This window comes from Hemibagrus wyckioides, linkage group LG02 (assembly GCF_019097595.1).
Source record: "Hemibagrus wyckioides isolate EC202008001 linkage group LG02, SWU_Hwy_1.0, whole genome shotgun sequence".
NCBI classification, from domain to species: domain Eukaryota; kingdom Metazoa; phylum Chordata; class Actinopteri; order Siluriformes; family Bagridae; genus Hemibagrus; species Hemibagrus wyckioides.
In genome coordinates this window covers 5,790,168-5,810,229 of record NC_080711.1, presented here as the reverse complement: position 1 = coordinate 5,810,229, position 20,062 = coordinate 5,790,168, and the positions used below count along the sequence as shown (strand labels likewise).

At 39.7% G+C, this 20,062-nt stretch overlaps 1 protein-coding gene across 6 annotated transcripts in view; it reads left to right on the top strand.

Moving 5' to 3' along the window:
* mpp3a (MAGUK p55 scaffold protein 3a) overlaps window positions 1–1,436 on the top strand; it is a 37,041-nt gene extending 35,605 nt beyond the window's left edge. For all 6 annotated transcript variants that reach the window (XM_058376786.1, XM_058376778.1, XM_058376793.1 and 3 more), the window contains one exon: window positions 271–1,436. In XM_058376786.1, the coding sequence (XP_058232769.1) occupies window positions 271–450 (180 nt within the window). In that variant the 3' untranslated portion in view covers window positions 451–1,436. The remainder of the gene's footprint in view (window positions 1–270) is intronic.
* The last annotated feature ends 18,626 nt before the right edge of the window (window positions 1,437–20,062 follow it).

Sequence of the window (20,062 nt, the reverse complement as noted above, 5' to 3'; positions counted from 1 at the left end):
ACTCAGCAGCACAACTGTGACAACGTCCGGCAGACTACTTCCGCTATTTGTTCGCATCTACGAATGCTCGAAATGTCGTGTCTGTGAAAGTTCGCAACTCTTACTGTACTAATACTAACTGTACTATTGCCAGAGCTGCTGCTGTAAAAAAATAATTTTAACCAATAAGATTCAAGCTTTCTAATATTTTAAAAACTGCCTAGATCAATTGAATAGAATGGGGTCATGATATCATTTTGCTACCCAGTTACCTGAATCTGTCGGTTTCAGGAGGAGGATCTGCAGGAGATGCGTCAGTCGGTGCAGCAGATCGAGCAGGAGTACGGCCACCTGGTGGATCACGTCCTGATTAAAGAGGACACTGCGAGTGCTTGTGCAGAACTGCGCATCATCCTCGAGCGTCTGGAGAGGGAGGCCTTCTGGGTACCAATCAACTGGGTCAGGAACTAAAAACATTCCAGCATCCCAAAACAGGACATCATCGGACACTGGACTTCTGTTCTTCACAAAAGAGCGTAACCGAGGACCGGAGACGGACAAGCTGGGACTCGTCCTGGAGAAGACGAATAAAAATGATCATCCCTTAAAGACTGATAGACTTGGGGCATTCAAAAAAAAACAAAAGAAAAGAAAAGAAAAAAAGTCTATATCTTGTAATATGCACACACAGTATGGACTATATTTATTATACATATGCACCATGGCTGCTTCTTTTTTGAATTACTTTATTTAAATGATCATGAAATTATTTTATTAACCACTTTTGGTATTTTATATTCTATCATGCACTGTGTCAAAACATATTACATACAGCACACCCCCCAGTGTAGATGATATCACTTTCCCGGATTACTTAGTGCACTCGTTTATAGTGACTGCTAAAACTGATCACGTGACATCCCCCGAATTGTAAACTCTGACATATTGATTAGGAAAAAAATGCCATTTCTTGCAGTTTTGATGAAATACATTCGGCACACATTTTAGTGATATGATACGTGTTATAAATATGCATTGTAGCTCCATCAGGACGTAAAGGATAAACGTCAAACTAGTGCACCTACAGTGTAGACGTGGATAAAATGAAGCGTACATATGTGGAAACATTTTCACAAGTAAATGGTCAAATTGTGTATGTTAAGATATTAATTGTGGACAAATGAAAGGGAAAAACTGAATGTGATAGACAGTAAATGTTCTGTAATACCTCGTGACTGCCTACAAGCGTTGCATTTCTCCACCTAGGAACCATAGGGGATGCAAACTTTTGCACTCAGTTTGTAATGTAAAGTGTCATTGTAAAATTGAAATCTTCTTCATCAGCCATCTTTTTAAAATGAAGATCGATCTGAGGAACTGGAAATATACAGTTGAATGAATGTCCAGTTGTTTTAACATTATGAACCTTTCCTGCAGCATATTAAACACATGTGGAACCCTGGATATGGTGAAGTTGATGATTCACAGTACAAGGATTTGGGGGGAGAAATACACCAACAGGAAGTATCTGAGTCGGGTGTGAAAGAAAAGAAAAGAATAGCCTTTATTTGTCGCATATACGTTACAGCACAGTGAAATTCTTTCTTCGCATATCCCATCCTTGGAGGTTGGGGTCAGAGCGCAGGGTCAGCCATGATACGGCGCCCCTGGAGCAGAGAGGGTTATGGGCCTTGCTCAAGGGCCCAACAGTGGCAACATCGCGGTGCTGGGGCTTTAACCCCTGATCTTCCAGTCAGTGACCCAGAGCCTTAACCACATGAGCCACCACCGCATGGAATAAAACCATTTACAGCTTGGTTTAAAGGTTTATAAAGATAAGATAAGATCAGATAAGATGAACCTTTATTCCTCCCACAGTGGAGAAATTTCCATGTTACAAGCAGCAAGAAAAAAAGAAAAAATGTGCAAATATGAAGCAGAGATTAAAAAAATCTATATAAATAGAGACGAAAATAAAATAACAATAATAATAATAATAATTTCACAAACAAACAAACCTAACAAGTGCACTAGGTTATTGCACATCTTAAATTGTTTTTATTGCACAAAATGTAAATTGTCGTAATTGTTCAGTTGTACAAAAAATATCACTGGTGTTAAACTAATAATATAAAGTTACTCGTATTTAGTGGAAAAGGGGCGGGGCTACCTGGCGCTGACGTTGGATTAGAAAATGTTTTCAAGACGGCCGATGACAATTTGGTGGACGAGATTTGTCCTTTAAATTAGTTCACATTGTGTGATTTATTTTTAAACATTATAAAAATGTAGTCCTTTCTTCGTGTTACATGCGTTTGATGTTGTTTGTCATCGACTGGGAAATAGTTTCCGGTACAGAAGCATGATTTGTACTGTGCCCTAAGAGTGGAATTGCAGAGTGGACATGGCATGGGGGAGGAACGACCTTCTCATTCTGTCAGTGGAGCAGGACAGTGACAGCAACCTGTCACTGAAACTGCTCCTCTGTCTGGATATTATGCTGTGCAGTGGATTGTCCATGATGGACAGGAGCCTCCTCAGCCTGGTCAGTCTGTCCAGTTCTGAACCCACAATCGAGCCCGCCTTCCTTACCAGCATGTCCAGATGTGAGGCGTCCTTCTTCTTGATGCTGCCTCCCCAGCAAACTGCCGCATAGAACATCTGCAGCAGCTTTTTGCAGATGTTGAAGGACGCCAACCTTCTAAGAAAGTACAGCCGGCTCTGTCCTCTCCGGCACAGAGCATCCTTGTTAGCAGTCCAGTCCATTCTATCGTCCAGCTGTACTCCCAGGTATTTGTAGGTCTAGACAAACTCCACACAGTGACAGTTGAAAGTAACAGGCTCTGTTTGAGGCCTGGGCCTCCTGAAAACCACCACCATCTCCCTGGTCTTTGTGGTGTTGAGGTGCAGGTGGTTAAAGTCACATCATGCAACGAAGTCCTGAATCAAGTTGGAAGGAAAAAAACATATCTTCCTGTGTGATGCATATTTACTTCCTCAAAACAGTGAGCTGTATCATCAGTGTTGAGATAATACCCTTATGCTTACTGGTCTAAAGCAAATACCAGTATAAAGGATATAATAAGTTTACCAACTCCTGTTAAAATGGCAGGAAAAAAAAGAAAGATAAATCATGACAGAACTTTTTCCACATATAAAAAATAAAGCAAGAAACCTTTTAGGGACAAATAAGAAAAATTAAACCAGGTTGCGTAAGTATGTGCACCCTTTAATAATTGGCTGATGTGGTACATTTACATTCAATCTCAGCTGGCACTGATAAAATAAGAACCTTTTGAACCCTCAACCGAGACGATAATTAGTACCAGAATTTTCTGGTCGAAAACTTGTCTGGACGTCTGAGATAGGCACAGGCTCCCTGTGACCCGAGTATAGATCAGATAAGCGGTACAATGAAACTTGTCTGGATTTATTTTGCACAGCATATAGTGCGCTACTGTGACACACACGTCAGCACCTTATTCATAATACCACTGATCTGCTTTCATATATATATATATATATATATATATATATATATATATATATATATATATATATATATATATATATATATATATATTCACCACATGTTGTACTGTGTATAATTGTGTCTGTGACAAATATCATTTGAATTTGTAAGTGTAAGACTCTTAACCATCTCCAGGGACATGGTATCAATGCCTTGACCCCAGCATCCTGGCATATAGAAAGAAAGATTTTCCCTGTACAGTAATGTATACACGCTAAACAAAAGCCTCATTTGGAGTTTAGAGTGAAGAAGAGTAGGCAGTCTTCTTTATACAGTGCCAAAGGGCATGTAAGCTCCAGCACCAGCCCTCATTAAAATATGATCAATAAAATACTGAAGAACCTCATTAAAATAAAATCATTAAAAACGCTGTACGGTGGACACGGCTGCGTGAGGTTTGTCATACACCTACCATCGCTTTATTAAATACATTCGGTTCAAAGTGAGAAACTTTGTCTGTTACTTCCCACACATCAGCTTTAAAAACGTGTCCTGTTCTGTCATAAAACACACGGAGTCTTTAATCCTGCCAGGCGCAAGCGAGCACAAACACGAACAACTTTTCTCTTCTAATCACCTCTAGGCTTTATTTTATTCTATGTTTTATTTTTTAAATCCTCAATCTTGGAAATAGTACATGAAATATTAATGACCGGTGAAGACTTGCCAAGGGATGCTCTCAGAAACCAGAATTATACATGAAACAACAAAGAATTACATAAACAATGCCGAAATATGCAGAAACTCAAAAAAGTTCTATTTCAGTTTATTTATACAGCGATTTTAACAATACAATTTGTCACGATGAAGCTTTACAGAAATCCAGATGTAGCGTTAGTTCCCTAATGAGGAAGCTCCAGGCGACAGTGGTGAGGAAAAACTCCCTAAGGCGACATGAGGGAAAAAAAACAAACATGAGAGGAACCAGAAGCTGTCCTCTTTTTGGAGATACCAGATGGTGGGATTATAACTCATTAGAGTATAAAGGTGTAGAAGCGTAAAGGTAAAGAGTAGTGTCTATCTATCTATCTGTCTATCTGTCTGTCTATCTATCTATCTGTCTATCTGTCTATCTATATACACTATATTGCCAAAAGTATTCGCTCACCTGCCTTGACTCGCATATGAACTTAAGTGACATCCCATTCCTAATCCATAGGGTTCAATATGACGTCGGTCCACCCTTTGCAGCTATAACAGCTTCAACTCTTCTGGGAAGGCTGTCCACAAGGTTTAGGAGTGTGTTTATGGGAATTTTTGACCATTCTTCCAGAAGCGCATTTGTGAGGTCACACACTGATGTTGGACGAGAAGGCCTGGCTCTCAGTCTCCGCTCTAATTCATCCCAAAGGTGTTCTATCGGGTTGAGGTCAGGACTCTGTGCAGGCCAGTCAAGTTCATCCACACCAGACTCTGTCATCCATGTCTTTATGGACCTTGCTTTGTGCACTGGTGCACAGTCATGTTGGAAGAGGAAGGGGCCAGCTCCAAACTGTTCCCACAAAGTTGGGAGCATGGAATTGTCCAAAATGTCTTGGTATGCTGAAGCATACAGAGTTCCTTTCACTGGAACTAAGGGGCCAAGCCCAGCTCCTGAAAAACAACCCCACCCCATAATCCCCCCTCCACCAAACTTTACACTTGGCACAATGCAGTCAGACAAGTACCGTTCTCCTGGCAACCGCCAAACCCAGACTCGTCCATCAGATTGCCAGATGGAGAAGCGCGATTCGTCACTCCAGAGAACGCGTCTCCACTGCTCTAGAGTCCAGTGGCGGCGTGCTTTACACCACTGCATCCGACGCTTTGCATTGCACTTGGTGATGTATGGCTTGGATGCAGCTGCTCGGCCATGGAAACCCATTCCATGAAGCTCTCTGCGCACTGTTCTTGAGCTAATCTGAAGGCCACATGAAGTTTGGAGGTCTGTAGCGATGGACTCTGCAGAAAGTTGGCGACCTCTTCTCACTATGCACCTCAGCATCCGCTGACCCCGCTCCGTCAGTTTACATGGCCTAACACTTCGTGGCTGAGTTGCTGTCGTTCCCAAACACTTCCACGTTCTTATAATACAGCTGACAGTTGACTGTGGAATATTTAGGAGTGAGGAAATTTCACGACTGGATTTGTTGCACAGGTGGCATCCTATCACAGTTCCACGCTGGAATTCACTGAGCTCCTGAGAGCGACCCATTCTTTCACAAATGTTTGTAAAAACAGTCTGCATGCCTAGGTTCTTGACTTTATACACCTGTGGCCATGGAAGTGATTGGAACACCTGATTCTGATTATTTGGATGGGTGAGCGAATACTTTTGGCAATATAGTCTATCTATCTATCTATCTATCTATCTATCTATCTATCTATCTATCTATCTATCTATCTATCTATCTATCTATCTATCTGTCTGTCTGTCTGTCTGTCTGTCTGTCTGTCTGTCTGTCTGTCTGTCTATCTATCTATCTATCTATCTGTCTGTCTGTCTGTCTGTCTGTCTGTCTTCTGTCTGTCTATCTATCTATCTATCTATCTATCTATCTATCTATCTATCTATCTATCTATCTATCTATCTATCTATCTATCTATCTGTCTGTCTGTCTGTTTGTCTGTCTGATCTTTAAACAAACCTTAACATAAACAGATCCTGTTGATCAAGCTTTACACTATGTGCTGAAATTATTACGTTTTTAATAATAAAACAAATGTTTTTATTTTTCATATATGTGAATTTTTGGTTATTTAAATGCCAGAAAATTTCATTATTCTACTCATACTACTGAAATCCTCTCCATATTTTCTATATACAAATTCTATATTCAAATTCCCCAGATCTCAATCCAATCAAGCATCTCTGTGATCTGCTGGACAAACAAGTCTGATCCATGCAGGCCTTACCTCACATCTTACAGGATCTGCTGTCGAAGATCTCGGTGCCAGATACTACAGCACATCTTCAGGGATCTAGTGGAGTCCATGGGTCAGGGCTGTTTTGGCAGCAAAAGTAGGACCAACACAATATTAGGCAGGAGGTCATAATGTTACGCCTGATCGGTGTATACAAAATGTATTCAAAAGTACAAAAAGATGAGAACATATTGCACATAATATGATTTTGCACATGATGTGATATCGCACATGGTATGATGTTAGAATTATAAATATAATATAATAAAATATAATTTTGATACAGTCATTGTTCATTAGATCAGCTCTGCTCCCTACTGAAAGGGGAGGAGTTATAGAGTTTGATGGGCACTGGTAGGAAAGATCACCTGTGGCGTTCTGTGGTTGTCTTTGGTGGTCAAGTTTGTGAGGAAGTGTAGTAAATCCCATCAAGCTGAAATATGCTGTAGAGCAAATCCAGTAGGAATTTTACAGAGTTGGCATCTCTGCCATGAAACTTGAACAGGAATATAATATAATCTGTGTTGTTTTTGTTCTTCTTGTTTACTAGGAAAGGGTGAAGGGTGCTTGACCCTTGCTGATAGCCGGATGAAACTATATTTAAGTAACGTTGCCTGTGGCTTAAATAAACAAAATAAACTCTGCTCTAGTTTGCTGGAGATGTTTCTTTTCCCCTTATAGTTGGTTTATTTCTCATGTTGATCTTGCCATGGTGTTGTGGCTCCAATATGGCCAGCATTCTCATCCTGCCTTGATGAGTAGAAAACGTCTCTGAAAATCACCTCCAGCAAACTGCAGCAGAGTTTATTCAGACCTCAGGCTGTGGTTCTACACTTCAGTAACCTGGCTTTAAGCTGCAACATGCTACAGGTGCAGAATTGAATGTCTGAGGAAGAATAGAGGCCTTTTTATTCTTCTGAATTATGAAGAAAAAATATGTGATAAATCAATAATCATCAAGTAAAAAAAAAATAGTGATTTTTATCACATCAATTATAGCATTTTATTTTGTTTTATTGTTATTTATTTATTTATTTATTTATTTATTTATTTATTTATTTATTTATGTATTTATGTATTAATTTATTATTATTATTATTATTATTATTATTATTATTATTTAAAATAATGACCAAATAAAAAAATAGTGATTTTTTATCACATCAATTATAATATTTTATTTTTGTTTATTTATTGTTTATTTATTGTTTATTATAGTTTATTGTTATTTATTTACTTATTTATTATTATTATTATTATTATTATTATTATTATTATTATTATTATTATTATTATTATTATTATTATTTAAAATAATGACCAAATGTATATAATTTTTTTCCCCCCGACCAGCTAGCTAAAACCTCATCTGCTAGCTAAACATTCAAATGTATTAGAATTAGCTAATTGCTCACACGTTGTGTGTGATTATTGTTCCTGGGAAAGATGCATATATTTAAGCTTATTGTGGGTTCCAGCGCCTGACTTTCAGGATTCCTTTCATTTCAACGGCTAACACGATAATATCTAGATAAAGAGATTAAAAAAAAGGTTAAAATGGAGTATTCTGAGTATTCTCTCTCTCTCTCTCTCTCTCTCTGTCTGTTTGTCTGTCTTTCTCTCTCCTTCTCTGTCTGTCTGTCTGTCTGTCTGTCTTTCTCTCTCCTTCTCTGTCTGTCTGTCTGTCTCTCTCTCTCTCTCTCCTCTCTTCAGTAATTAACTCTCTGAGCATTGTGTGCTCATCCTGAGCCACCGCTGGCACAAACAATTAAACTGCATAACACTCCATCTCATTAACTTGGCAACAAGTCGTCCAGGAACAGCATATCAATTACTGTCCCCCACACACACACCTCTTTCTGTCTGTCTCTCAGTCTCTGTCTCTCTCCCTCTATGTATGTGTGTTTGTATGTTCCTCTCTCTCTTTTTGTCTGTCTGCCTGTCTCTCTCTGTCCCTCTCTCTTTGTATATCTGTCTGTCTGCCCTCCCCCTCTCTGTCTGTCTCCCTCTCTCTCTTACTTTGTCTCACTCCTTCTCTCACACTGTGTCTTTCTGTCTGTCTCTTTTCCCTTCTCTCTGTCTCTCTCTCTCTCTCTCTCTCTCTCTCTCTGTGTCTGTCTGCCCTTCTGTCTCTGTCACTAAATTTTATTTTCATGTTTACACACACACACACACTTTAATCGCGCTCTGCATGAACAGGCTCAATACTCTCATTATTCCTGCACGGTTTCGTCTGCGGCTCTTTGTCAGAAACTCCTCTGACTCCAGGCTCCTATACGCCTGTTCTAATTTCCAGATCCTCCGTCTTTCATTTCCATCAGAGTTATTGATGATGATGTGAGAAAATTCCGAGCTGGCTGGATATCATTTGCAGGATAATTAGGCTGCTGCGGCATTGTGTTCTATTTAAATAACAGCCAGATGTTCAGGATGACTAATAAGATACTGAGTCATGATGAAGGATTCGTGATGCAGCTCTGTGAGTGTGTGGGACACACACACACACACACACACACACATGCATGGCCACGTGACCTCGCCTCTTTACTCACTTCTTTCTTTATCCATATTAACTCATTTGTTTTGGGTATTTGGATGCCTTATACACGGATGTTCTTGTGCTCTCGCATCATCACGTAAAGCTCTTTCTTGAGTTTGAGCACTTTGTTGTGATAAAAAAGGCATTACTTTAAAAAAGCCATGACACTGGAGACTTGATGGTGCTCAAGGTGTCCCCATGTCTATTTTGGTGACATTAAGGTGTCCCCAGATCTGTTTTTGGATGCTTAATGTGTCCCCAGATCTATTTTGGTGTCATTAAGGTATCCCCAGGTCTTTTTATGCATGCTCAAGGTGTCCTCAGGTCTTTTTTTGGGTGCTCAAGGTGTCCCAAGGTAACACCTAATCATAACCCTATTTTGGTGTCATTAATTTGTCTCCAGGTCTATTTTGGTGTGCTTAATACACTATATTGCCAAAAGTATTCGCTCACCCATCCAAATAATCAGAATCAGGTGTTCCAATCACTTCCATGGCCACAGGTGTATAAAATCAAGCACCTAGGCATGCAGACTGTTTTTACAAACATTTGTGAAAGAATGGGTCGCTCTCAGGAGCTCAGTGAATTCCAGTGTGGAACTGTGATAGGATGCCACCTGTGCAACAAATCCAGTCGTGAAATTTCCTCTCTCCTAAATATTCCACAGTCAACTGTCAGCTGTATTATAAGAACGTGGAAGTGTTTGGGAACGACAGCAACTCAGCCACGAAGTGGTAGGCCACGTAAACTGACGGAGCGGGGTCAGCGGATGCTGAGGCGCATAGTGCGAAGAGGTCGCCAACTTTCTGCAGAGTCCATCGCTACAGACCTCCAAACTTCATGTGGCCTTCAGATTAGCTCAAGAACAGTGCGCAGAGAGCTTCATGGAATGGGTTTCCATGGCCGAGCAGCTGCATCCAAGCCATACGTCACCAAGTGCAATGCAAAGCGTCAGATGCAGTGGTGTAAAGCACGCCGCCACTGGACTCTAGAGCAGTGGAGACGCGTTCTCTGGAGTGATGAATCGCGCTTCTCCATCTGGCAATCTGATGGACGAGTCTGGGTTTGGCGGTTGCCAGGAGAACGGTACTTGTCTGACTGCATTGTGCCAGGTGTAAAGTTTGGTGGAGGGGGGATTATGGTGTGGGGTTGTTTTTCAGGAGCTGGGCTTGGCCCCTTAGTTCCAGTGAAAGGAACTCTGAATGCTTCAGCATACCAAGACATTTTGGACAATTCCATGCTCCCAACTTTGTGGGAACAGTTTGGAGCTGGCCCCTTCCTCTTCCAACATGACTGTGCACCAGTGCACAAAGCAAGGTCCATAAAGACATGGATGACAGAGTCTGGTGTGGATGAACTTGACTGGCCTGCACAGAGTCCTGACCTCAACCCGATAGAACACCTTTGGGATGAATTAGAGCGGAGACTGAGAGCCAGGCCTTCTCGTCCAACATCAGTGTGTGACCTCACAAATGCGCTTCTGGAAGAATGGTCAAAAATTCCCATGAACACACTCCTAAACCTTGTGGACAGCCTTCCCAGAAGAGTTGAAGCTGTTATAGCTGCAAAGGGTGGACCGACGTCATATTGAACCCTATGGATTAGGAATGGGATGTCACTTAAGTTCATATGCGAGTCAAGGCAGGTGAGCGAATACTTTTGGCAATATAGTGTATGTCTCTATGTCAGTTTCTGGGTGCTCAAGGTGTCCTTATGGCTGATTTTTGGGTGCTCAAGGTGTCCCTAGGTCTGTTTTGGTGTAATTAAGGTTTCCCTAGGTATATTTTGGTGTCCTTAAGGTGTCCCCCAGGTCTGTTTTTGGGTGCTCAGGGTGTCCCTAGGTCTATTTTGGTGTCATTAAAGTGTCCCCAGGTCTATTTCAGTGTCCTTAAGCAGCCTTCCATTAACATTAATTCAATTCAATTTTCAATTCAATTTTATTTGTATAGCGCTTTTAACAAAGAGCATTGTCTCAAAGCAGCTTTACATGACAAACAACATTACCAAACATCTCTGTGCATAAAACTTCAACACACCAGTGACTGCCTTCTCTCTAAAATAACAGCATGGTTTTTAAATCGTTTATCGTTAGGTCATCTCTCCTTTAATTAAGAAATTCAGAACAGCACACAGCAAATCCCAGCAAGAGGGGATAATAAAAATGTTTACCAGAAAATGTATATATCAGTGGACAAGATTTATTATTATTATTATTATTATTATTATTATTATTATTATTATTATTATTATTATTAAATGAAACAATATTTATTGGCATGGACATGTACATTTCTTACAGGAAAGAGAAAAAATATAATTATTACTTTAAATGATTAAATCTTACCTCAAAGACTGAGTGTCTGTATAGAAACATGGAGATAAGAGAATAGAAATTAATTCATTAAAATGCAGTTTAAATGCAGCTTCAAAGAGCTCTAAACGATCCCAGATGAGGAAGAAGGCTCTTATCTAGCCAAACCATCGGTCATTTTCTTAGGAAAAATATAAAATTGTATACTCTTTAACCACAAAAGCTCATCCAGCACTAGGATAACTATGTGCGTCCGTGACACTGCGTAGTACATAATCACGTCGAAAGGTCACACGTGATGTAGGCGGAGCTACAGACCCAGTGTTTACAAAGAGAACGTGCAAAGACCAAGCACATAAGTCAAGTGCTCTTTTCTAACAAAAAGGTACAATGAGAATGTATGGGTGTGTTGATATCCAGGATTTTTGAGCAGTCACGTTATTTCCAAGTGGACGTAATCTTTTAGGTTGAAAACGATTTCCACATCCAGGGTGCACACATACGAACGGACCATTTTAAACAAAAAGACATATAACTTTGTGTCATTCCACAACTTGCGGTCCTCCTTCTCCACGCTAGTAAACACTGGGTCTGTAGCTCCGCCTACATCATCCGTGACCTTTCGGCGTGATTATGTAGTATGTAGTGTCGCAGACATGCATCCCAGAGCTAGTGCTAGACGAGCTTTTATGGTTAAAAAGTATACAATTTTTAATTTTTCTAAGAAAATGACCGAAGGTTTGGCTAGATAAGACCCTTCTTCCTGGGCTGGGATGGGTTTAGAGCTCTCTGAAGCTGCATTTTGGAAGGTCAAACTCATGGGCACCATTGAAGTCCATTATATGGAGAAAAATCCTGAAATGTTTTCCTCAAAAAAACATCATTTCTTTACGACCAAAGAAAGGAAGACATGAACATCTTGGATGACGAGGGGGTGAGGAAATTATTTGTAGATTTTTGTTCTGGAAGTGAACTTACTTTAACAAGTATGAAAAGAAAATGTGTATTATTTTTATTTACTTAATTTACTGTTTTTATTTTTTATTTGATTTTAATAATAATTTTAATTTATATCATTTTATTTTACTTTTCTTCCTCAGAGAGGCACAGACTATTAGGGGTGTAATAATTCACTTTGGTCACAATTTGGTTCAATTTTCAGAACATTTTTAAAAAGTTCCCTTCTACTATTTTATTTTATTTTATTTTATTTTATTTTATTTTTAGTTTAGTTTAGTTTAATTTCGTTTAGTTTAGTTTAGTTTAGTTTAGTTTAGTTTAGTTTAGTTTAGTTTAGTTTAGTTTAGTTTAGTTTAGTTTAGTTACTTTTCACTCAGCCCAGATCAGGTCAAAAATCTCCTAGATAAATGTAGCATGATATGAAAGAAACCTGAACCTTTCTCTGGTCTTTTGCTTTAAATTCTATTCTATTTTATTTTTGACTGCTGCTTTGTCTGAATGAAAAAACACCAAACAGAAATACTAGAACCATGTCATTTTCAGACGTCTCCGAGAGATCAGACCGTGTAAAAGCTCCATCTGAACCGTTACCGCTGTGAGAAAACGCTGGAAGGAACTGCTCAGTATGTGACAGCTGTATATGACAGGTCCTATTGGGCATGCTGAAAGAATTCTAACAGGGGTTTCATCCTGAGCCTGATCCCGTGAGAACAAAACACTCCTACAAAGCACTTGAGTGTGTCACTGGCTTATCAAAGCTCATCCAATTAGCACGCTGCTGGGAAAATCTAAAAGCAAGCCATGTTCCTGTGTGAGTCATGCACCGAGACGGAGATACAACACTCTCTGTCTTTGTCTCTGCTCTGTGTGTCTCCTAACAAACCGCTGATTTCAGTTCAATCATCCGGACTTCACTTGTCAGCTTTGTTATTAGACACAAAAAGAGTCAGCTTTTCTGAGGTGAGAGTTGATGCCGGATCACTCGCTGCTCTTTGTGTGATAGTGAATGGAAGGGTGTATCATTCAGCGTCTGAGTGACTGCTTTGTCGTTTTGGTTCATGCTCACAACCAAACGCTCGACTTCAGTAGTTTTCCCCTCGCTGTTCTTCTGACAGATGTCTTGCCTGAGGTTCTGGCTGAGTTGTACAGCTCTGTGCTTTGATCAGATTCGGCTTTACGTGTGAATAGAAGCGGCCTGAAAGCTAAAGGAATGTGATTGTAAATCTGGAGAACGTAAAGTGTGGAAAACTTTACAACCACTAGGGGGCAGAAGAGTGATTTCTTTTTAACTGTAGACTCCCTGAAACTTATACATCTGGTATTAAACCCAAATCCGACACCTGATCCAGATGTTCGTGGTGCTCCTTCTCCTCCTCCACCTCCTCCTCCCCCTGTCTCATCTCACTCTTCTCCTCTTCATCCTCCTCCTCCTCCTCTGCTCCTTCAGTGTCATCCTCCTCCTTTTCACCCTACTCTTCCATCTCATCTTTATCCTCCTCCTCTGCTGCTTCAGTCTCATCCTCCTCCTCTTTATCCTCCTCCACCTTCTCCTCTTTATCCTCTATCTCCTCCTCAGTCTCATCCTCCTCCTCCTCCTCTTCACTCTTCTCCTCCTCCTCCTTTTCATCATCATCCTTTTCCTCCTGTTCATCCTCCTCCTTCTCCTCAGTCTCATCTTCCTTCTCTTCACCCTACTCCTCTGTCTATTCTTCATCCTCCTCCTCTGCTTCAGTCACATCCTTCTCCTCTTCCTCCACCTTCTCCTCTTTACCCTCTATCTCCTCCTCAGTCTCCTCTTCACTATCCTCCTCCTTTTCATCATCATCCTTCTCCTCTTCATCCTTTTCCTCCTCTTCATCCTCCTCCTTCCCCTCAGTCTCATCTTCCTTCTCTTCATCCTATTCCTCTTCATTGTCCTTCTCCTCTTCATCCTCCTCCTCCTCCTCCTCCTCCTCCTCCTCTTCATCCTCCTCCTCCTTCTCCTCTTTGTCCTCCTTCACTTCACCATCCTCCGCCTTCTCCTGTTCATCCTCCTCCTTCTTCTCTTCAACATCCTCAGTCTCATCTTCCTTCTCTTCATTCTCCTTCCACTTCATCGTCCTCCTCCTCCTCCTCCTCCATCTCCTCTCTATCCTCCTTAGTCTCTCCTATAGCACTAAAGAGCCATATGTGTCACCCACACAGTGTATTATTATTCTACACCTTCCATCATGTAAATTAGCTTCTTATCCTCAAGGATTGATTTTAACACTTCTTTAGTTCCTCAAGATCATGTTGCACTTCAGTCATGCAGATTTATTTTAAAGATGTCTTAAAGATGCCTGTGAGCTCCCTCACTCTGGATGGCACAGATATTACAGGAAATATGGAATTAAAGATCAATAGAAAGAAAGTTTTCACCATGAGGTGTTAACAACACTATTAACAACACTGTATTAACTTTCATTAATATCATTAATAGCTATAAATAAATGGCAACAATTAGCATTTTTATTTATTAAAGATTGGCACATTTTGCTTTTTATGTTTTTACATTTAAAGTATGCAACTTAGAGCCTATTATCTCTCATCTCATCTTGCTGGAGACTTTTCCATGGTGGAAAGCCTAAACATCCCCCCAGGACTGAACACAAAATCAAAGCTATGTGATCTCGCAATTTTTCAAAGCATCCATTCAGATCTTTTTCAGATTCAGGCCGAAACATGCTGTATGACATCATCACAACACGTGCTGTATGACATCATCACAACATGTGCTGTATGACATCACAACATGTGCTGTATGACATCACAACATATGCTGTGTGACATCCTCACATGTGCTGTATGACATCATCACAGCATGTGCTGTATGACATCCTCACAACATGTGCTGTATGACATCATCACAGCATGTGCTGTATGACATCCTCACAACATGTGCTGTATGACATCATCACAACATATGTTGTGTGACATCATCACAACATGTGCTGTGTGATATCCTCACAACATGTGCTGTATGACATCATCACAACATATGTTGTGTGACATCATCACAACATGTGCTGTGTGACATCATCACAACACGTGCTGTATGACATCATCATAACATATGTTGTGTGACATCATCACATGTGCTGTGTGACATCATCACAACACGTGCTGTATGATATCCTCACAACACACACTGTATAACATCCTCATCACATGTACTGTATGACATCCTCACAACATGTGCTGTATGACGTCATCACAACATGTGCTGTATGACATCCTCACATGTGCTGTATGACATCCTCACATGTGCTGTATGACATCCTCACATGTGCTGTATGACATCCTCACATGTGCTGTATGACATCCTCACATGTGCTGTATGACATCCTCACATGTGCTGTATGACATCCTCACATGTGCTGTATGACATCCTCACATTCAGTGAAATCCCTCTTCTGTTCACATGTATGCCACATGAGCACAGCTCTTCACTGAAACTCATTACAGACGTGTCTTCACTGCGAGGAGTTTCAAAGAAGAATCCTGTGCTTGTGATTTCACCAATTCAAGCAATTTTCTAAAAAAAAAAAAAAAAGAAGCACAAAAATCTCCAAGTTGCATTGCATATTTAGAAAAAAAGCTGCAGCAAAATCAAACATTTTTGGCCAACTCCAAACCTGGAGGAAATGATCAATTTTCAGCTTTATCTAAGACCGTTAGAAAACCCTAACACTGGAGACTCCTTCCAAACATGTTCACTGACCACCATACATGTCCACTGTTAAACCTCTCCTCCTCTCCTGACCAAAGACTTTTCAACAATGAGTGCTATAGTGGGGTTTTTCTTAAAGTCGTTTAAATCTCATGCAAGTCCCTGTGTAAATAATAACATATTAGAAGGAGCTCATTATTACATTCCTCTGAATTGCATTAGAAAATGAATCAAACGAATCAGATTAGAGGATTTAATAACACTGGTGTAATGAACATTCCAAAGTCTTTCCAGTGAGTTTAAACGTGACGCTGGCGGCAGAATCAGCTCTTTAATCTGTTTAGTGCAGTGTTTTCTAATAAAGATTTGTCTGTAGCAGAACACCAGGATAAACACCGGTGCATCTCAGTAACACTTATTCATGCTGGAAGTGTTCTTTATCGAATCGGCGTGTCTTCTGTTTAACCCGCAACAGTTTTATCTGATGCTCTTAAAGGTCAGAAAGTCCACCCTGAGTGAATAATTAAGGAAAGAAGAAAAACAAAGAAAACTTATTTATTTATTTATTTATTTATTTATTTATTTATTTATTTATTAATAATTTATAAATAAACAAACATCCAAATAAATAAATAAATAAATAAATAAAATCCACCCTGAGTGAATAATTAAAAGTTTGCTGATGATGTGCAGGTCGACAAAATCGCTGGCTAAATGGATGGAGCTCTTTCACATTCTTTAAAATGCAGGTTCTTATATGTATAAACAAAACAAACAAACAAAATAAATGAAAGTAAACAAACAATCAAAGAAAACAAACAAAAAACAAATCTAAGTAAACAAGTAAACTAACAAGTGAATAAACAAACAAACTAACTAAATAAAAAAATAAAAGTAAACAAACAAATATAAGTAAACCAAATAAATAAATAAAGTTAAATAAAGAAATAAAAGTAAACAAATATAAGTAAACAAACAACCAAATAAATAAATAAATAAATAAATAAATAAAAGTAAACAAATAAACAAACAAACAAACAAACAAACAAATAAATAAAGTCCACCCTGAGTGAATAACTAAAGTTTGCTGATGCTGTCCAGGTCGACAAAGTCACTGGCTAAATGGATGGAGCTTTTTCAAATTCTTTAAAATGCAGGTTCTTATATGTATAAACAAAACAAACAAACAAAATAATTGAAAGTAAACAAACAATCAAAGAAAACAAACAAAAATCATTTCAGGAGCAGAGTCTGTATTTAATACAACTTAAAGGTGGGTAATACATTTGAGGACATCCATATCTGCTTGTTATTTCTTTCTTTCTATATTCTCAGCATGTTCACACCTGAGATGATTTTAATCAGCTTGTGAAAAGGATTGATTCACATTTAGGTCAGAAGCAGCACACACATTAGCTTGGTTTTTTTTTTGCATTAATATTGTAGCACTTTTTACCACATTTCACTGCTTACACTTGACCTCTAATTATGGATGATGTGTGTGATAAGATTCAGTTTTTTCTATGCTATTTTTTCCAATCCTAACTGCACTCATCATCTCATCATCTAAACCACACGAGCAAAAAGACGTTTTTTATCACAGTGCAAAAATGATGAGTAGAATAGAAACAACCACGTAAACAGTGTATGCAGTCCTTAAAGTGGCGTAGTGGGGGATATTGTACATACAGAACAAGGAGTCTGAGTCTGATATCAGTGTAGAAAGAAGTGATAGATGATCGAGTGAGAGAGAGAGAGAGAGAAAGATAATATATATAAAAAATACAAATAATTTTTTGATTGATAAAAATCCTTTAATGAGTTAGTTCAACTCTGACCATAAAGCAACACCATTTTATAATATCAGCTTAGATCCAGTGAGCGTTTGAAAGAAAAGTAAGCCAGGAGAACCTTTAAGTAATTATACAGTACATAGAAAAACAATGAAAAAGAGTAAATAAAAACATTTTCATAAAACCAGACATCAAGAAATTCAAAAATTCAGCAGTAAGTTAAAATTTTCCTCATCAAATGTACATAGAGAAAGAGAGACGGGCAAAGAGACAGACAGAAAGACACAGAGGGAGTGAAGGTTAGAGAGAGAGAGAGAGAGAGAGAGAGAGACAGACAGACAGACAGAAAGACACAGAGGGAGTGAAGGTTAGAGAGAGAGAGAGAGAGAGAGAGAGAGAGACAGACAGACAGAAAGACACAGAGGGAGTGAAGGTTAGTTAGAGAGAGAGAGAGAGAGAGAGACAGACAGACAGAAAGACACAGAGGGAGTGAAGGTTAGTTAGAGAGAGAGAGAGAGAGAGAGAGAGAGAGAGAGACAGACAGACAGAAAGACACAGAGGGAGTGAAGGTTAGTTAGAGAGAGAGAGAGAGAGAGAGACAGACAGACAGAAAGACACAGAGGGAGTGAAGGTTAGTTAGAGAGAGAGAGAGAGAGAGAGAGAGAGACAGACAGACAGAAAGACACAGAGGGAGTGAAGGTTAGAGAGAGAGAGAGAGAGAGACAGACAGACAGACAGAAAGACATAGAGGGAGTGAAGGTTAGAGAGAGAGAGAGAGAGAGAGAGAGAGAGAGAGAGAGAGACAGACAGACAGAAAGACACAGAGGGAGTGAAGGTTAGAGAGAGAGAGAGAGAGAGAGAGACAGACAGACAGAAAGACATAGAGGGAGTGAAGGTTAGAGAGAGAGAGAGAGAGAGAGAGAGACAAACAGACAAACAGACAGAAAGACAGACAGAAAAGAGAGAAAAGAGACAGAACAGACACAAAGAGTAAGAGAGATAGACAGATAGCCAGATAGATAAATACAAAGAGAGAGCGAGGCAGACAGACAGAGGGGGGGGACAGACAGAGGGACAGACAGAGAGAGAGAGAGAGAGAGAGAGAGAGACAGACAGACACAAAGAGAAAGACAGACAGACAGATAGCCAGATAGATAAATACAAAGAGAGAGAGGCAGACAGACAAAGAGGGGGCCAAACAGACAGAGGGACAGAGAGAGAGAGAGACAGACAAGAGAGAGCAAGACAGACACAAAGAGAACGAGAGACAGACAGATAGCCAGATAGATAAATACAAAGAGAGAGAGGCAGACAGACAGAGAGGGTGGGCAAATAGAGAGAGAGAAAGAGAGAGAGAGAGAGAGAGACAGAGACAGACACAAACAAACATAAATGGGGAGAGACAGAGACTGATAAACAAACAGAAGAGACTGACAGACAGAGAGGGGGAAAAAACACCAACACACAAATTAAAGGTTAAAGTAAGGGGAAGATCAAGATAACTGTAAAAAATGGTTTATTATTTTTTAAATTATTATTATTATTATTATTATTATTATTATTATTTACAGAGCACTGACACTGACAGCAGCTTGGAGGACAAGCAGTCAAGACAGAAGATCCTGGAATTTATTCAACCCCCGCCCCCCCCAAAAAAAATAAAAAAACTGACCCATCATCTACACTGCATTATAAAAAGGGAAAAAAACAAGATGAAATTATTGTTTACTGCTTCATTAGTAGCAGTCTGCTGAAGAACAACCCAGAGACTTTAATGGCACAAAAAGGAGACAGGTCCATCATCACAAATCTGCTTCTCTACCCAGAAGACTGTAACACTTAGCACAAGGCTATCTGTAAATGGTCTAAAAGTATTAGGAAAGACATCAGTAATGACATGCAAATCCAAATTCATGAAGAAGATGACCATAATAAGGCTAATATCTTCCATAATGGAACCATAATGTTCCAGGGAAGTGAAGCTTGCCTCAGTTCTCTCTAGACAAACTTTAACAGCCTCAAACTACCGGCAAAAGCTGAGAAGCAAACACAAGGAGCACACAGCCATGCTACAAGAGGCTATGAAGCCCAGAACTCAGAGGAGCGGAGCGTACCCCTAATGACTGAGACTCACAGCTGGAGCAGTCTGTCACTCAGATCAGAAACAGCCTCTGCCTACAAGAACTAGAACTGGTAGAAATAATGCTTTCACCTACATCCAGTGGGTGTCTACAACACCTAGAGAACAAACTCTATCACCTCACACAAGAGTTTAAACCCGGTGTTCAGGACTGCAGCAAGACAGGAAGACTCTGATTAGGGAGCTGAAAACTGTCAAGAAGGAGCTAATAGA